Source organism: Antedon mediterranea, chromosome 1, assembly GCF_964355755.1.
Source record: "Antedon mediterranea chromosome 1, ecAntMedi1.1, whole genome shotgun sequence".
Taxonomy (NCBI): Eukaryota; Metazoa; Echinodermata; class Crinoidea; order Comatulida; family Antedonidae; genus Antedon; species Antedon mediterranea.
Window position 1 is genome coordinate 38,640,242 of NC_092670.1, and position 16,311 is coordinate 38,656,552.

The window sequence follows — 16,311 nt, forward strand, 5'->3', positions numbered from 1 at the left end:
TCGAAAATTTGCCATTTTTAGAAAAATCTCTGTACAGGGAAATTTTTGAGAAATGGCTGATTTTTTACCCATACATAAATGGTTACTATAGCATAATAAACATGCGCAGAGGCGCATAATGGGTTCTGCGCATGTCAATTGTGCTATAGTAACCAGTTTTATTGAAAAATAAAAAGGTCGAAAATTTGCCATTTTTGGAAAAATCTCTTTACTATAGTACAGGAAAATTTTCGAAAAATGGCCGATTTTCGACCCTTTTATTTTTTGACATAAATGGTTACTATTGCATAATAAACATGCACAGAGTCGAATAATGGATTCTGCGCATGTCAATTGTGCTATCATAACCATATTTGACATAAATGGTTACTATACCAAAAAAAATAAAAAATAAAATAAATAAATAAAATATCATCTTTTTAAAATTCAATTATTATGCAATAAAATGGCTATATATTGCTTAGTATCATCTTATAGAGCCATAGTAACTAGTTTTGTCGAAAAATAAAAGGGTCTAAATTTTGCCCTTTTTGGAAAAAATCCCTGTACTATAGTACAGGGATTTTTTCGAAAAATTCCTAAAATATCATCTTTTTAAAATTCAATTATTATGCTATAAAATGGTTATATATTGCTTTGTATCATCTTATAGAGCCATAGTAACTAGTTTTGTCGAAAAATAAAAGGGTCGAAATTTTGCCATTTTTTGAAAAAAAATCCCTGTACTATAGTACAGGGATTTTTTCGAAAAATTCCTAAAATATCATCTTTTTAAAATTCAATTATTATGCGATAAAAATGGCTATATATTGCTTTGCATCATCGTATAGAGCCATAGTAACTAGTTTTCTCGAAAAATAAAAGGGTCAAAATTTGGTTATTTTTAGAAAAAATCTCTATACAGGAATTTTTTTTAAATAAAGCCCAAAATATCACCTTTTTAAAAATCAATCATTATGCTATATATTGCTTTGTATCATCTTATAGAGCCATAGTAACTAGTTTTGTTGAAAAATAAAAGGGTCGAAATTTTTTATAGTACAGGGATTTTTTCGAAAAATTCCTAAAATATCATCTTTTTAAAATTCAATTATTATGCAATAAAATGGCTATATATTGCTAGTTATGTCAAAAAATAAAAGGGTCGAAATGTTGCTATTTGAAATAGAAATCCGTATACTGCAGAGTCTCCTGACGTGACAACAGTATTTCCAACACTATACATTGCATACCTTTCATATACATCATGCCAACAAAACTTGCTTAGTATTTTTTTTTTAATACGCAAAATATGTGATGATATTGAAATATATTTCATGATCCTATTTTTCAAATTAATGTGAGCTTTACATATAGGTTGTTCTACAACTACATCAAATTGTGGAACAAAAGAAAAGCTTTGAATTAATCAAACTAGTTTGACAAAAAAAGTGTGATGTACCTAAATACGGTAGTGATATTCCCAAATATGGTAGTGCTATGACATCATCATGTCTATATATGGGCAAATTACATTAAGTTTGATAGTATAGACAGAGCTTTATAGTTGGATTTAATGCATGTTGCTTTTTCCAATTAAATATTATATTGAACCGTGGCTGCAACCATTGGAAGAAGCTTGTCCGTTTTAAGTCGCCAGTTTTTAATGTTCTTTGAGAAACTACACCAGATTTGTCCGTGATGTGGTTCCGCTTCAACGCATCGCTTCTTAAGGTTCTCTTGCTTTTCCTTCATTAAGAATAATAGTATTAAAAAGTATAAACACAAATACAGTGCAAACATTTGTTTAAATATTATTGAATTTTTGAGTTTCATGATCATATAATCCAAGTGCCAATGCAGCAATGTAACCAAGCTATGACAAGCATAGGAACCAATGGTATAAAAACTATTCTACTAGAATGGGGCCAACTTTGGAGAATGAAACTATTAATTAAGCTCTTTTTACACTATCAAACTAGTTTGACAAAAAAGTGTGATGTGCACAAATATGGTAGTGATATGCCCAAATATGGTAGTGATATGAAATCATGTCCATATATGGGCACATCACATTTTTTTGTCACATCAAGTTTGATAGTGTGGACAAAGCTTAATTAATAAACTTACTTCAGTGCCATGAAGCTGTAGAAATTTATAATAGTATGCCCATGCATCACCAAGATCTGGCTCGATTTTTATTGTCCTTTCAAACCACTCCTTTGCTTTGTTTGACCGGCGTTCGGTCCAGAACAATCTGTATTTCAAACAAATGAAACATTCAATTGGATATGAATGTTTTTCTCATTAAATATAACTTAATTTGCACGCCAAATGCTAATCTGTAAAGCCTTGTCTACACTATCAAACTTTATGCGACAAACAAAATGTATGGTGCCTATATATGGACATGATGTCATATCACTACCATATTTGGGCACATCACTACCATATTTGAGCAAACTAGTTTGATAGTGTAGACATAGATTTAATTGCGTGCATGTCTACAAAACATTGATATTAAATGCTTTGATTCACATACACCTTAGGTTGGCATTGATTATCATTGGATATTCAATATTATTTTTGATACTATGATGCCATACCTTTCAGTCATTAGAAACGGTGTAAATAAAATGTGAAATTTTAAAACTTGTTTTTAATGATTTACCGTGAGACAGCTAAGAGAACATGAGGGTCATGCTCACATCTTTTCAATGCATCAACACTTTTTGTCTTTCTTTGAGGCCTCGCTTCCATAAAGATGGCATCAGCCCATAGAATACCAGAGTTTGGACAGTCTTGCATTGCTAAATAGAATATTTTAATGTATTTATAAAAACAAAAATGCATGATGAATTATGATAGTTTGTTTCTAAAGTATGATAGAAATATTGAAGAATATACTGATATATTCATACCCTTTTTTACGCCATGAAGAGAAATTCCTATTTAAGACACATAAAGACAAAGTCCCATCGTCGACAAATAAAGGGATTGGAAATTCCATCATAGCCACAGAAACATGAAGGGAAATTCTCATCATAGACACATGATGGGAAATTCCCATTATAGACACATGAGGGGAAATACTATTCTAGGCATATCAGGGAAATTCCCATTGTAGGTACATGAAGGGAAATTCCTATTTGCAAATTCTTATACAGTCAACTCTCCCAATACCGGACTCTCTGAAAACCAGAAACTCTCCCAATACCAGACTTTTTTTGAGGACCAAAAGGTCCCAAATTTATATTTACCATTAAAAACACATTCCGAATACCAGACTTTCCGGAAAACCAGACTTATTTGGCTGGCCCAAAGGTGTCCGGTATTGGGAGAGTTGACTGTAGTAGGCACATTTAAGGTAAATTAACCCAACACCATAGACACATGGGGCAGAAATCCTATCCTAGGCACATAAAGGGAAATTCCTATTATATGGAAATTCTTACAAAGTAATACTACCTTTTGCTAGGGTTGATTGTGCGATATTCTTGTTGCCTGCTCTCTCCTCCATTCGTACTGCTTCCAACCTAAAAAGTGAATGCAAAACCATATTCATTTGGATCATTAAGCTTGGTTCCCACTAGCAAGGTAGAAAAATTACTTGTTTGTTGTGTGAAAGTGTGAACTGGTACTACAAAAGTACTGCCACTCAGGTAATGCAGTACAACGGATTCCCCAATAATAGTGGCAAATGGGCACAGGTAATTTCTGACTGGCACCTATCTTTTATGTACGGTGTGTTTGATAATAAAACATGTCATAACATTTGAAAAAAACAGTAGGCAAGTCTGCAATAGCACATGCTGGCTAATTGCATGTACATGAAACTCTTACCAAATTTCTGGACACTTTGTAATGGATAGTCTGGCTTTCTCCAAGATGGCCCTAGCTTTGGTCAAATTACCAACTTTCTCCTCTAATCGAGCAGCAAGTATCCACAGGGGAACGGCATGGTTACACTTTTTTAACTGGTAGATGAAAAAAAAATTAAAATACTTGTTAATGAACCCAAAATAAGGTGACTTTGTTTTCTAGCCTTTACAAAACACATAAAAAAAAGAAATATATGTTTCAGTGTGGACAGACTAACAAGCGCCGTTTGGTGACAGCACATGACTTGAAGGGACCCTTAGGGGAAAAGGCAGTTCTGTATGTGTCGTCCACACCTGTGCGCAATTCAGCCTAGTAGGCTGCAAGTCGCAGCTTATTCCTCTATTTACATATGTAATTTTTTACTACTGTATGCCCCTTAATAACCCCCCTAAATCCCCCACCCTTCCCTCATCCACCTCAACAGCAGTTCAGGATAAAGGATATAGTTAATGCATATTAAAATAATGTATACAAGAGACACATTGAAAACAAATTCAAGTCAACTCACTCCCTGCTGGTATGCTTTTCGTGCCATTTCTCTGTCCCCTAGCTGTTCCTCAATCTCTCCCTTCATCATCCACAACTGAATAAGATTTGGAAAAAATGCAAAGAACTATGAAACAACTATGAGCTATCACTGTAACCCGTGTTGAACATGTTCAGAAATGATACTGAATTTGGAAACAGTCCGAGAAGCTATAATAATACAGTAAACATCAATTGTGGGTTGCAATAACCAGTGTATATTCTTGTGGACTGGCTTATTGAGGAATGTGTGGCGGTGTGTGTGAAGTTGGTTCGAATCTTGTGTGTATCCTTACGCACGACACTTTATGTATGCATAATGGGTTTTTTTAATGGGTGCCTGGCAAGACCAAAACACAATTGCGCTTATTATATTACTAGTTGCATTATGGGAGTATTTTTCCATACATGTTTGATCCGAAAGATGACCAGGGTAATAATGTGAAGAAGCATTATATAGCAACATATAAATTATTATCGCAGTAGCACATAAATGTACTTTGCACTCACTGTAGGAGTGAAATAAATAGCTGCCTATTACTCAAGCTATTAAACATGTTACAGAGTAATTTAAGTAGAGTAATAAACAAACTTTAGCAAAATCTGGATATGCTTTCACTCCTTCCTCAAGAAGGTCTTTTGCTTTGGTCACGTTATTCAGTTGCCATTCTAACTTTACTGACTTCATCATAACCTTAAAAGAATTAAGATACACTAAAGATTACTTAGGATAAAACACATTTAAGACCCTCTGAAGTGTCCACTTAATAGTGGCGTTCAAAAGGAGGGGTTCTAATATATAGAATACAGAAAAGAATTGTTCATTTCTATGTGCAAGATTCTTGTATTATAAACGATGAAAAAATAAATGTAAATTAAACTTTAGAAATTGTTTCTTTCTTTCTCATTGCCATAATGATAACATTGTTATTCCCCTTACCCTAGCTGTCGGAGCTTGCCTTCTAGCCTTGGCCAACAGCAGTCTAGCCCTCTCATCTTCATTATTCTCGCTCTCAAGCTTGACGGCAGCTAGCCAAATCTCTTCACTGTTTGGATTTGCTTGGAAAGCTAATGCCAGGATGCTTCTAGCGGCTGGGACATCTTCTGCTAGCCACTTGGACTTGGCTCCCATCAACCAAAGAACCTCTGCTTTGGGACAATGAGCTACTGCTCTTTGTAATAAATTTTCCAATGACTCCCTGTAAACAGATATGTGTTTAATGAATGATTTAATATAACACCTAAATAAATTCCTGTCATTTGATTGAACGATTGCAGGTCACATAGCGTGCAATAGTATGCACTACTAAACGGTCATTCAGTAGCACTTTTTTAGCGTACGAAACAAAAAACTTCAATTTGATTCAAATGTAAGCCTATCTTTTATTTTTATCTCATGCCATTATTTGTACCATTAAACGCATAAACATTCATTACTTGTAATAGATAACATAACTAAATGCAATAGATTCTCAAATAATTCAGAAAATGTGTGTATATATAAACATAGAGATATTATATATATATATATATACTATAATATCTCTATGATATAAATAATGAACAAACACTATTTCATATTTTACGTAACATACCTTGACCCATGATTCTTTTCAAAGTAGGCAGCCTCAATCCAAATTTTCTTACGACTTGGGAACACAGATAGGGCATACGCATAGATCGCACGTGAACACTCATAAGCGGTCATCGCTGCACACTAAACAAAAAAATTATAAATTAATCAAAATTTATTTATACTATATTACGTATATTGGTTCATACAATATGAAATAAATTTAAAGAGCTGGATAAATTTGTTCAAATAAAATATCGTACTTACACTCTCAGCATCGTCCATCCACGTGGCCTCCCTATCTTCATCTTCAATTCCAACGCCAATCACTGTACGTCTACAAAACAACAAATCTTTATTCAGTCAGGGTCTAATTAATTAGTATGACAGGGCTTAAGCTGCACCCATATAGGGTAATACATCGTAGGCCACCCTCTCTTATTCTACTTCCTACCTAGTTTGATCTACCTTTATATTCATATTATAGCAGGAAGCAGATGAGAATATGTAGGGGTTATGCTGGCTCAAGAAACAAGGATATATTTGGGTTAAAGGTTGAAAGACAATGTTATATCTTCCATTTATGTGTAAATACTTATTTGTCACTCTCATAACTTAACATAAAACTTCATTAAGAAATATAACAAGACCAAGCTTTCACTACTCAAGTTTATATTTTTATTTATTTTTTTATTTTATATATTTAGGCAAATTGCCAAGGATAACCATAAGCAAATTCAATTACTATCCTTCTTAAAGGTGGCAATCCTGTTCACAAGACAAACATATACACACAATGCTCTACATAGTCTTTATTACAAGTCTTTGGGAGTGGAGTTGTAAATTGTCATTAGAAAAAATCCTGACATATGACAGGACTTGAACCCAGGACCCTTGGATTGGCAGCCAAGCATCATAACCACCAGGCCACAACTCCACTCCAATATAGCAGGAAGTAGGATTATACTGGGTGGTGGAATATACTGGGGTCAAAGGTTAAGAGGATATAAAAGTAAAATGGTAAACTAACATGATAGCCTGGCAAGTTGATATACTTGAAGCCTTCTCACACTCTGCTGCATCCTTTATCCACTGATCACGATTGATCTCTACCATGTTTGCTCTTAGTGATTTCACAGCTAAAAACCAAATAATTATATTTTTACATTATTACAAGTGAGTGGCCGAGTGGTTAAGACAGTGGAAACGTAATTACATAGCCATAATATAGGCAGGGGTTTGAGGCTCACTCGCTTCATGGTTCTAGTGGTAGAATGAGTCTTCTCGATAAGGACTATAAACCGTAGGTCCAGTGTACACATCCAGCTCATGTGCACCTAGTTACACCAGTGTACTAGGAGTAGTTGTGACAACATAGGAAGCAGTTAAGTTAATTTATTGTGCAGAGACAGTGGGATGTTCTACCTCACTCGATTGGCGGATTGTAGGTCCAGACAAAAACCAACAACACAATATGCATTTGCCCTAGATAGCAAATTGAAAGCTCTGTATTATAAAATGTCAATAATTTTAAAGTTCCAATGTTAGATGATCCAGAAGGTAACACATGTAGATACAAGTAGGGCTAAAGCTCTGTCTACACTATCAAACATTATGTGACAAAACATGTGTGATGTGCCCATATATGGACATGATGATGTCATATCACTACCATATTTAAGCATATCACTACCATATTTAGGCATATCACTACCATATTTGGGCATATCACTACCATATTTAGGCATATCACTACCATATTTGGGCATATCACTACCATATTTAGGCATATCACTACCATATTTAGGCATATCACTACCATATTTAGGCATATCACTACCATATTTGGGCATATCACTACCATATACTACCTCTGTCAATGATTTTGTCTACCATCTGAGAGTTATTATTTGCTTCTTCGAGTTTTGCGGCCGTAATCCAGATCTGTCGATCAGTAGGGATATTCTCACGTGCCTTGTTCAAAACTTTTCTTGCGTTGTCGTACCCCTCCAGTTTTGCCAGTGCCAACCACAACTACAGAAATCAAATAAAGAAACTATTTTTATATGTGTCTTATGCTCTGTCTACACTATCAAAAACTAGTTTGACAAAAAAAGTGTAGACAGAGCTTAAAATGGTATAGCGTATTTTGTTTGAAAAAAGACTAGACAAATTTGCAGACCTTCATTAGTTTCTAATTCAACAGTGAATTGAATACCTAAAGCTTGGTTCCCACTGGCATAGGCACAATGCAAATGAATGATCCATTGTTTCATCAAATTACTTTATGTCTTTTTGTTGAATCTAAGTGGGAACCAGGCTTTTGTTGCTATAAAGCTCTGTCTACACTATCAAACAAACTTTATGTGACAAAAAAAATGTGATGTGCCCATGATATCACTACCATATTTGAGCATATCACTACCACATTTGGGCACATCACACTTTCTTTGTCAAAGTAGTTTGATAGAGTAGAAAGAGATTTTAGAATTAACTATTATGGACATACCTCAACACTTGTTGGACAACACTCTACTGATCTGCTAAGCAAGATCTTAGCATCAGTAGGGTCTTCTAACTCAACGGCTGCTTTCCACAACTTTACTGAATTTGGTATATGCTCAAGAGCTGTAAACAAACAAGTTCGATCCATCAAATATTGTATGCATTTATATGAGACAGAAAAGAGACAAAATATCTGTATGCAATACAATACAAAAATATCTTGTGTTCAACCTACCTTTACGCAGCACTCTCTTTTTCTGTTTAATTTCCGTTTCTAGATCTGAAGCTCTGATCCAAATTTTGACTGACTGTGGCAAATGTCTAGCAGCTTGTGTTATGACAGCCTTTGCAGCATCACCAGGCTTTATATATAAAACGAAGTTTAAAATATGCAATGCAAGTGATTTGACCAATCACAAACGATGGCGGTAACAGTTTCACTATTCTCATACGAGATTTGTTGTTGGAAGTGTTACAAAACATAATATGAGTTAAAAAAGTTAAATATTCTATCAATACAATAACTAGTTAATTTAATTACCTGTAATCTAGCAGCCTCCAGCCATACATCTTCACTCTTAGGGCAGGCCTCACAGCCTTTCATGATGATGTTCCTAGCTGCCTGCAGCTTGCCTGTCACTTCTTCAAGACGAGCAGATGCAATCCAGGCTAACAAAATAAGTAAATATTTAAAATTAATTATCAATAATCATTATTAGTATAAAGAGCTTTGTATTTATCCCATTCAATTTAACTTTATATATCCATGAAGGCTTAAGCTCTGTCTACACTATCAAACACACTCACATTAAGTTTGATAGTGTAGACAAGGCTTAAGACTAACTCATGTGACTGTTCCTCCTCGGTGCAGTAAGTCAAAAAATAAAATACAATTTATACATCATAATTACGGCTTGATTTACAAGAAAATAAATACTGTACTACACATAGGTCAGCAGTGTAATCGTGGGGTCACAGTTTAATATCAAACATACTTTGTAAACAACATTTTACTGCATGTACACTGCTTATTGGTAGTTAAGCAACACCATGGATAAAGCTCTGTCTACACTATCAAACTTTGTGTGACAAAAAAATATGATGTGCCCAAATATACATGATGATGTCCTATCACTACCATATCTGGGCGTATCACTACCATATCTGGGCGTATCACTAACATATTTGAAAACATCACAACTTTTTTGTTGAAGTAGTTTAATAGTGTAGAAAGAGCTGTTTAGGGAATTCAAGACAATTTTAAAATGAAAAATATTTATATTATATTTGAGCATACTGTACCTGGAGGATGTTTTGGATTTGTTTCACGAACGCTTTTCAAAAGTAAGTGAGCTTTTTTTACATCGGCCACGTCACCGCTGTATGAGGGCAGCATACTCTGTAAGTCAGTCAAATAGCCTTTAGGGTCTACAACAGTTTGACCACTCACAGAATCAGACACCTAAATTAAGAATAGTTAAAATAGATATGGTCAAGTCAAAATTATTTTACTCCAGTTACTGCAGTAACTAAAATGTGTGTGTAACCTGCTTTTGTTAAAGATATATTGTCCCACAGAAAAAATATTTTTCTATATTTTTTTGTTGAGTATGTAATTTAATGTCAAATAATAGTTATTCACTTTGACCAAAACTTGGATAGAATAAAAATGTATTTACCTGAATAAACAGTAATTTAAAGCAAAAAATAGTCAAATTGTCTGTCAGACAATTTGTTTTTGGTTGAATTTAACCGTTTATTTTGACTTTTCATAAGTGAAAACTTTTTTTTCTATGCAAGTGATTACCTTTATTAAAACTACAAAATGGCCTATTAAAAGTCTGATTTATTAATTTTTATTTGTCATTTTTTGGGAAACAATACATCTTTAACGATGTAAACAGAAGAAGAAAAATTTGTTCTCGATGACTCCCTCTATAGTACACAACCGAAAAGGCCGTCGTGACGGCTTTTTTTTTAAAGATGACGGCTTGCTAAGTACTATGGGAAAAGTGTGAGTGTAAACGATCTTTGTCTTTTAAATGTTTACCTGGTTGAGTCGTACATCCATCAGTGTGTTCCTTGCTTCTCCAATCTTTCTCAAATCATATTCCCCAGATGGTGTCATTAAACCAGATGACATCAGGCCAGGGTACGGTGTTTGAAAACCTCCATAATTCTATCAAATTCAAACAATAAATTTTTTAATTGTTCAATAATCTGAAGACTATCAAGACACACAAGCTCTTTTAAATGTTTGCAGATTTCTTAACCTCTGTTCAAACTATCAAACTAGTTTGAAAAAATGTGTTATGTGCCCAAATATGGTAGTGATATACCCAAATATGATGTCCATATATGGGCACACAACATTTTTTTGTCACATTAAGTTTGATAGTGTAGACATGGCTTTAGAAAGCTTACAGTTCGATGGAATTAAGTACCAAACCTGTTAGTGCAAGCCAAGTCAATTCATTTATACAAAGCTCTGTCTACACTATTATTACTGTGACGAAAAAAAATGTGATGTGGCCATATATCGACATGTATTTAAGGTAAAAACAAATTAAGAAAAACAAATTATTATTAATTATTTATATATATAAAAATGACTCGAGATGTTCATATAAGTAAATTAGATTTAAAATCAGGTTCTACGTTACCTGTTGCATTGGGTCAAGTACATTGTGATGATCTTGACCACTGGAATGCTTGGCAAGAAAACTATCAGGTACTGGTGTAATCCTGGAAATTACGGAAATTGTGTCAATCAAAAGGTTATAAAATTGTGAGAGGTGTTTACTCGATAAAAACGGTAATGGGTATGATGAACTAGCGTTTATGTTCCCAACTAATCATCCATTGATAGAAGTACTGATGAAGAAATCAATCTGTGGGAACTGTAGAATGGACCCGAGGGAGGATAAAAATGAATGAGTCAATGGGTTATTGGTTAAAATCTGACTGTTTATTAACTTCATTAAAACTGTAAAATGGGCTATTAAAACTCTGATTTTATAAAGTTTATTTTTCATGATTTTGGGGGACATTTTTAAGGTAACCGTTTGAAAGTCAGGACACAGGATATCTTTCAACTCCCTCGTCCCCACTGTCTACAGGCTTGACGGTCAATTCGTAAACAGTGACTCAACCAATGTGTATTTTTTCAATGCGTTTGATGTATCTTACTCACAGAGTCACATTATTTATATCACTTACTTATCGGCCCGTTGACTCCGTTGCGCTTTGTTTCTTGCGTCACCGACTTCTGGAATGCTTGTCCATTCATCCTCCGACACCTCAGCTAATTTACGCTAAAAAGTAATAAGATTATTAGAAATAGTCTACATAAACAAAGTCTTATTATAAGTTTTTGGGGTGAAGTTATAATTTGTCATCCCAAAAATCCCAACACTAACAGGACTTGAACCCAGGACTCTTGGATTGGTAGCCAAGCATCATAACCACCAAGCCACAGGTACTATTGCTTGATCTTGTTAAGTAGTATTTTTTTAACACATTAAAATAGTCTCCTTATTTAACTAATAAACATTCATTAATTGTCTATTATATAACCTATATTTAACTTCTTTACCTTCAAATCTGAAAACTGTTGTTGAATTTTCGGTCGTTCTTGTCGGTATTTTTCAATTTCTTCTCGTAGCCTCTTCTCCCTATAAGTTAATACAAAATATTTTTATTTATTTATTTATTTCATACTCATCCAACAGCGAGTAACCCGCCAATTACAGGATGGATAAACTATTTAATAATTTCACAAGACAAACATATACACAAGATGCTCTACATAAACAAAGACTTATTATTAAGTCTTTGGGAGTGGAGTTGTAAATTGTCATGAGAAAAAAACCCGGACATATGACAGGACTTGAACCCAGGACCCTTAGATTGGTAGCCAAGCATCATAACCACCAAGCCACAGCTCCACTCCAAGCCACAGCTCCACTCCAAAATATTATTAACAGTATTATATAATTATAATATATAATTAAGCATGGTTCTCACTAGAGACGGAAAGCAAGAACGTAAACGACACAAAGAATAACCAATCGCTTGTGATTTGTCAATCACTTGTGTTGCGCTGCATCGTAGTGCAACATTTTATGCTACAATTATTAGAATAATATAATTATAAATATGTAGTCAAAATATGCAAACTTTAAAATGTCAAAGGTCATTATACCAACCTTCTCTCCTTCCTCTTTTCATCCATTCTTTTGTCTATTGCATCATAGATAGCATCAGCTTCTTCATCATCTTTTTCATAGGGACCTCTAGAGAACAGGCTACCAGAATAACCATTGAACTATCAATATGATAACAGAAAAAACTTGTATTATTAAGTTCTGTGATGTGTCAAAATAGTTTGCTAGTGTGGACAGAGATTAAGAAATGATCCATAAATAAAATTCTAAGATTTACCTCATCAAAATTATTGTCATTTAAATCTTCTTCATCACTATCATTATTTTTCTTCTTTCTCGGAGCAGGATGCCGATCGTCACTTTAAAAGTAAAGTATATTTAAGCATATTGATATTGTTATTATGTTCTTGTTGTAAATTAAAGTGCTGACAAGTATAATAATGTATTTTCTCTTTCTAAATATGATCATCTCACCTGATGTCGGTGGCTTCTCTAGCCGGTCCAATATCTGACCGTGTAGTAAATCCTGTCGCACTGAAAATAACCAATACATACAATATTCTGTTATTAAAAACACACTACCAACAAGTACAAAAATAAAGAAGACGTGACTAGGCTAGGCCAAGTGCAATCTCTCCTCGGATTGCGCCACCGCAACGTTACACTTACAGCGGCGGCAGTCGAGAGCGAGAGATGACAGTAAGCCGGGCCTAGCTTATTAAGTCAAAATTAAAGGTCAATTAGAGATTTAGATTTTATTAAAAAGTCTGATATTATAGCCTATATATATACATACCCTCTGCCCAACCCTGGGACGTATCCCAAGGGTGCAGACATGTTAATAAACTCTTTCTTTTTGTGTACAAGGGAGCCTGGATGCGCCATGTTGACGTTATTGTTCAAAATATACGCCCTCAACGTTTTGTGTAATGTTTGTGTTTATGTTTTTTTGGAAAATGAGGGGAATTCAAGATGTTTATTCAGCGACAAAAAAGGTCGTTGATTTATGGTCGTACGACAGCAAAACAGTTTTATATTCATCATCTATCGGTGCGCTTGTTTTTCCTGTAAGTCTGGGTTTAATTCAACACTTTGTTTTCAGGACAATTTCAATAGCAAATGGACATTTACTTGCCCCTGTTCTAGGCCTAGCTGCTGTGGGACTATCGGGATGCGCTTCGGCCATCGCCGTGACTGAGGCTTCTTACCGGCTTCGGGTAAAACAGAATTACTATTATTGGCGAGGTACGTGAATTTGAATCGATCCATTTAAAAAAAATGTTTTTTACATCAAAATAAAATGTTGTTGGAGAGCAAGATAGCATTTTATTTAGGCCTATTTTCTATGATTTATTTAATATTATTAATAGTTAATGAATATGTTATGCGCGATTTGAACGATTTGCGCAATTTGAAATTGCGCAAAAAAAATCCTTGCGCAATTTGAATTGAAACATGTGTTTCAAATTGCGCAAGCAACGTATTAAATTGCGCAAGTAATCTGCAAATTGCGCAAGGTTTTTCGACAGATTGTGAAATCATGCACACCCATATTTATATAGTAATTTCTAAGAATGATTCAAAATTAAAGATAAATATCGCATTTCCTTATTTTAGTAGTGCAAATATTGTTATAAGTTAGCATACCGTCGAAGAACCGACGAAGGAAAACGAAGCGGTGGTGTTCCACCAGGCGGGCGCGGCGCGGGCGGTCGGCTATACTACTCTAGCCTAGCTAGGGTCTGGACTACTGATACTGACTAGGTTACATGGCCTAGCTTATTAAACTAATATTAAAAACTTAAAAAGTGAGTATTAAACATTATCTTCATTGAAATGGTCTTATTTATATAATAAAATACTAAATTTTAAACTCCTCTGCCTAGGCCTAGCCATGTATGGGAAAATTTACAGTTCGTTTTCAAATTGCGCAAAGGTGTCATATTGCGCAAGAACTATCTTGCGCAATTTACAAATTGTGCAGCGCAATTTAAAATTGCGCAAAGATTTTCTTGCGCAATTTGAAATTGCGCAAGTTGATTGCGCAATTTGAAATTGCGCAAAAAAATCCTTGCGCAATTTTAAATTGCGCAAGAATTTTTTGCGCAATTTCAAATTGCGCAAGGATTTTTTTGCGCAATTTTAAATTGCGCAAATCGTTCAAATCGCGCATAACAAATATAAAAATAGGCCTAATATTTAATAACAAAAAAATTCTTCTCAAATCTCATCAGATGAACCTGCCATCTTCAAGTTGCCCAAACCATACAGCCTTGATGACAAAGACTTGAAATTGTTGGCTGCGTACTTTATGGGAACAGTTATTGTATTCAAAGTTTTTAGAGGGCGTTTTGCATCTGTTCTTCCGAGTACTGTGAAATCTCCAGGTAGGCACACAAACATTTTAAAAACTTTAAAATCTATGATTAAAACCATTTATTTAAAATCTATAAATTAAAATTTACTATTTTTAATTTCAGGTGCTTTTGCAAATGAAGGAATTATTGGTTCCCATCGGTACGCTCACAAAAGTCAAAGACAAAAGATTGTGCAAATAGGCCAGAAATTTGGCTGCCACACATGTGGAAGAAAATGGTTTATAAAATCATTTATTGCTGATCACCAACCCCCACTATCAGTAAGTGCACATACTGTAGGCCGATGTGTGGAGGAAGGGGATTGAGGATATAGTAAAAGTTAAAAAGTAAATAAATTAATCATCATAATAATGTTATATTCTTTTATAGTTGTCACGCAACAATAAGACAAAGAAGTACTTACTTGGGTTGTTGCAGTACCCAAAGGTTCAACAAAAACTGTATCCACAATGTGTACGATGTAGTCTGAAGCAGCAGAAACATCTACAGTCTCCAGGCAACTATAGTGAGGTCGTAAGTCACGCTTCATCGCTTCGGATCTACCACCTATTTCTACCTCTACCTTACATATGGGCTTTTCTTCAAGATGTTCTAAATCACTTGTAATAATGGTGTTTGCTGATTTGTAAATATTGTTTGATATGAATCTGAGCAGTAGATGTGAAATGTATGCATTGAAGTAATATATGTCTACACTAGTTTGACAAAAAAAAAGTGATGTGCCCAAATATGGTAGTGATATGACATCATCATGTCCATATATGGGCACATTACATAAGTTTGATAGTGTATAGACAGAGCCTTATACCTCTTGCTCCTGCTTTCGTTCACCCTAAATAAGCTTAGAAACTTAATTTTAAAAAGTAATGGGACCATATTAATTAAAGTGCCTAGCCATGGGAGGCTAGCATTTTATTAAACATACTTTCACCTTCTATCAAAGTTTAAAAAACACATCTTTTTAGTTCTAATTCAATCGGTTATCTCTCCCATTTCAATTTTTTGAACATTGGGATAATCTGCTGATTTTTAAAAGCGCTATTTATATTTATCAACAACAAAATCTCTATAGATAGAGTATACCATACTAGTAGGTAGTGATTTTATAGTTTTTAATTTCTAATTATGTGCAAAGGAATATGTATTATATTTTTTAGAAATAATATAAACACTTTGTGGTGTTCAATAATGTTTTGCAATTTATATATTTCAATAATTTTAATACCTGTATAATACAGAGTACTATATGAGTAAGTAACAATAAAGCTATATTCTGTATTGGACTATTTGCTGTTAATAAAAA

The 16,311-nt window shown here is 34.2% G+C and overlaps 2 protein-coding genes across 2 annotated transcripts; one reads left to right on the plus strand and one right to left on the minus strand.

Moving 5' to 3' along the window:
* Window positions 1-1,287: 1,287 nt before the first annotated feature.
* On the minus strand, window positions 1,288-13,544 carry LOC140061245 (pre-mRNA-processing factor 6-like). The gene is made up of 24 exons (XM_072107780.1): window positions 13,427-13,544; window positions 13,105-13,164; window positions 12,908-12,989; window positions 12,673-12,791; window positions 12,060-12,138; window positions 11,684-11,778; window positions 11,128-11,209; window positions 10,515-10,643; window positions 9,767-9,926; window positions 9,006-9,133; window positions 8,700-8,826; window positions 8,469-8,587; window positions 7,831-7,993; window positions 6,990-7,098; window positions 6,227-6,296; window positions 5,982-6,103; window positions 5,327-5,585; window positions 4,979-5,080; window positions 4,370-4,444; window positions 3,823-3,956; window positions 3,448-3,515; window positions 2,651-2,789; window positions 2,110-2,236; window positions 1,288-1,728 (listed from the first exon to the last, which is right to left on the minus strand). Exons 1-24 carry the CDS (start codon window positions 13,513-13,515, stop codon window positions 1,576-1,578), a joined length of 2,790 nt encoding a protein of 929 aa, XP_071963881.1. The 5' UTR covers window positions 13,516-13,544; the 3' UTR covers window positions 1,288-1,575.
* Window positions 13,545-13,586: 42 nt separating this feature from the next.
* Window positions 13,587-16,203, plus strand: LOC140044922 (uncharacterized). Its single transcript, XM_072089623.1, has 4 exons — window positions 13,587-13,875; window positions 14,865-15,017; window positions 15,111-15,268; window positions 15,378-16,203. Exons 1-4 carry the CDS (start codon window positions 13,587-13,589, stop codon window positions 15,612-15,614), a joined length of 837 nt encoding a protein of 278 aa, XP_071945724.1. The 3' UTR covers window positions 15,615-16,203.
* The last annotated feature ends 108 nt before the right edge of the window (window positions 16,204-16,311 follow it).

What these genes read in the sequence shown, in the direction of transcription:
- LOC140061245 (XM_072107780.1), bottom strand. Translation starts at nt 13,515, where the DNA reads ATGGCGCATCCAGGCTCCCTTGTACACAAAAAGAAAGAGTTTATTAAC. An exon ending in TCAACTTGCCAGGCTATCAT is followed by an intron (nt 6,297 to 6,989) that starts GTTAGTTTACCA and finishes GTTGTTTTGTAG; the next exon opens with ACGTACAGTGATTGGCGTTG. An exon ending in GTTCTCTTAGCTGTCTCACG is followed by an intron (nt 2,237 to 2,650) that starts GTAAATCATTAA and finishes TTTGAAATACAG; the next exon opens with ATTGTTCTGGACCGAACGCC.
- LOC140044922 (XM_072089623.1), top strand. Translation starts at nt 13,587, where the DNA reads ATGAGGGGAATTCAAGATGTTTATTCAGCGACAAAAAAGGTCGTTGAT. An exon ending in GAATTACTATTATTGGCGAG is followed by an intron (nt 13,876 to 14,864) that starts GTACGTGAATTT and finishes AAATCTCATCAG; the next exon opens with ATGAACCTGCCATCTTCAAG. An exon ending in ATCACCAACCCCCACTATCA is followed by an intron (nt 15,269 to 15,377) that starts GTAAGTGCACAT and finishes ATTCTTTTATAG; the next exon opens with TTGTCACGCAACAATAAGAC.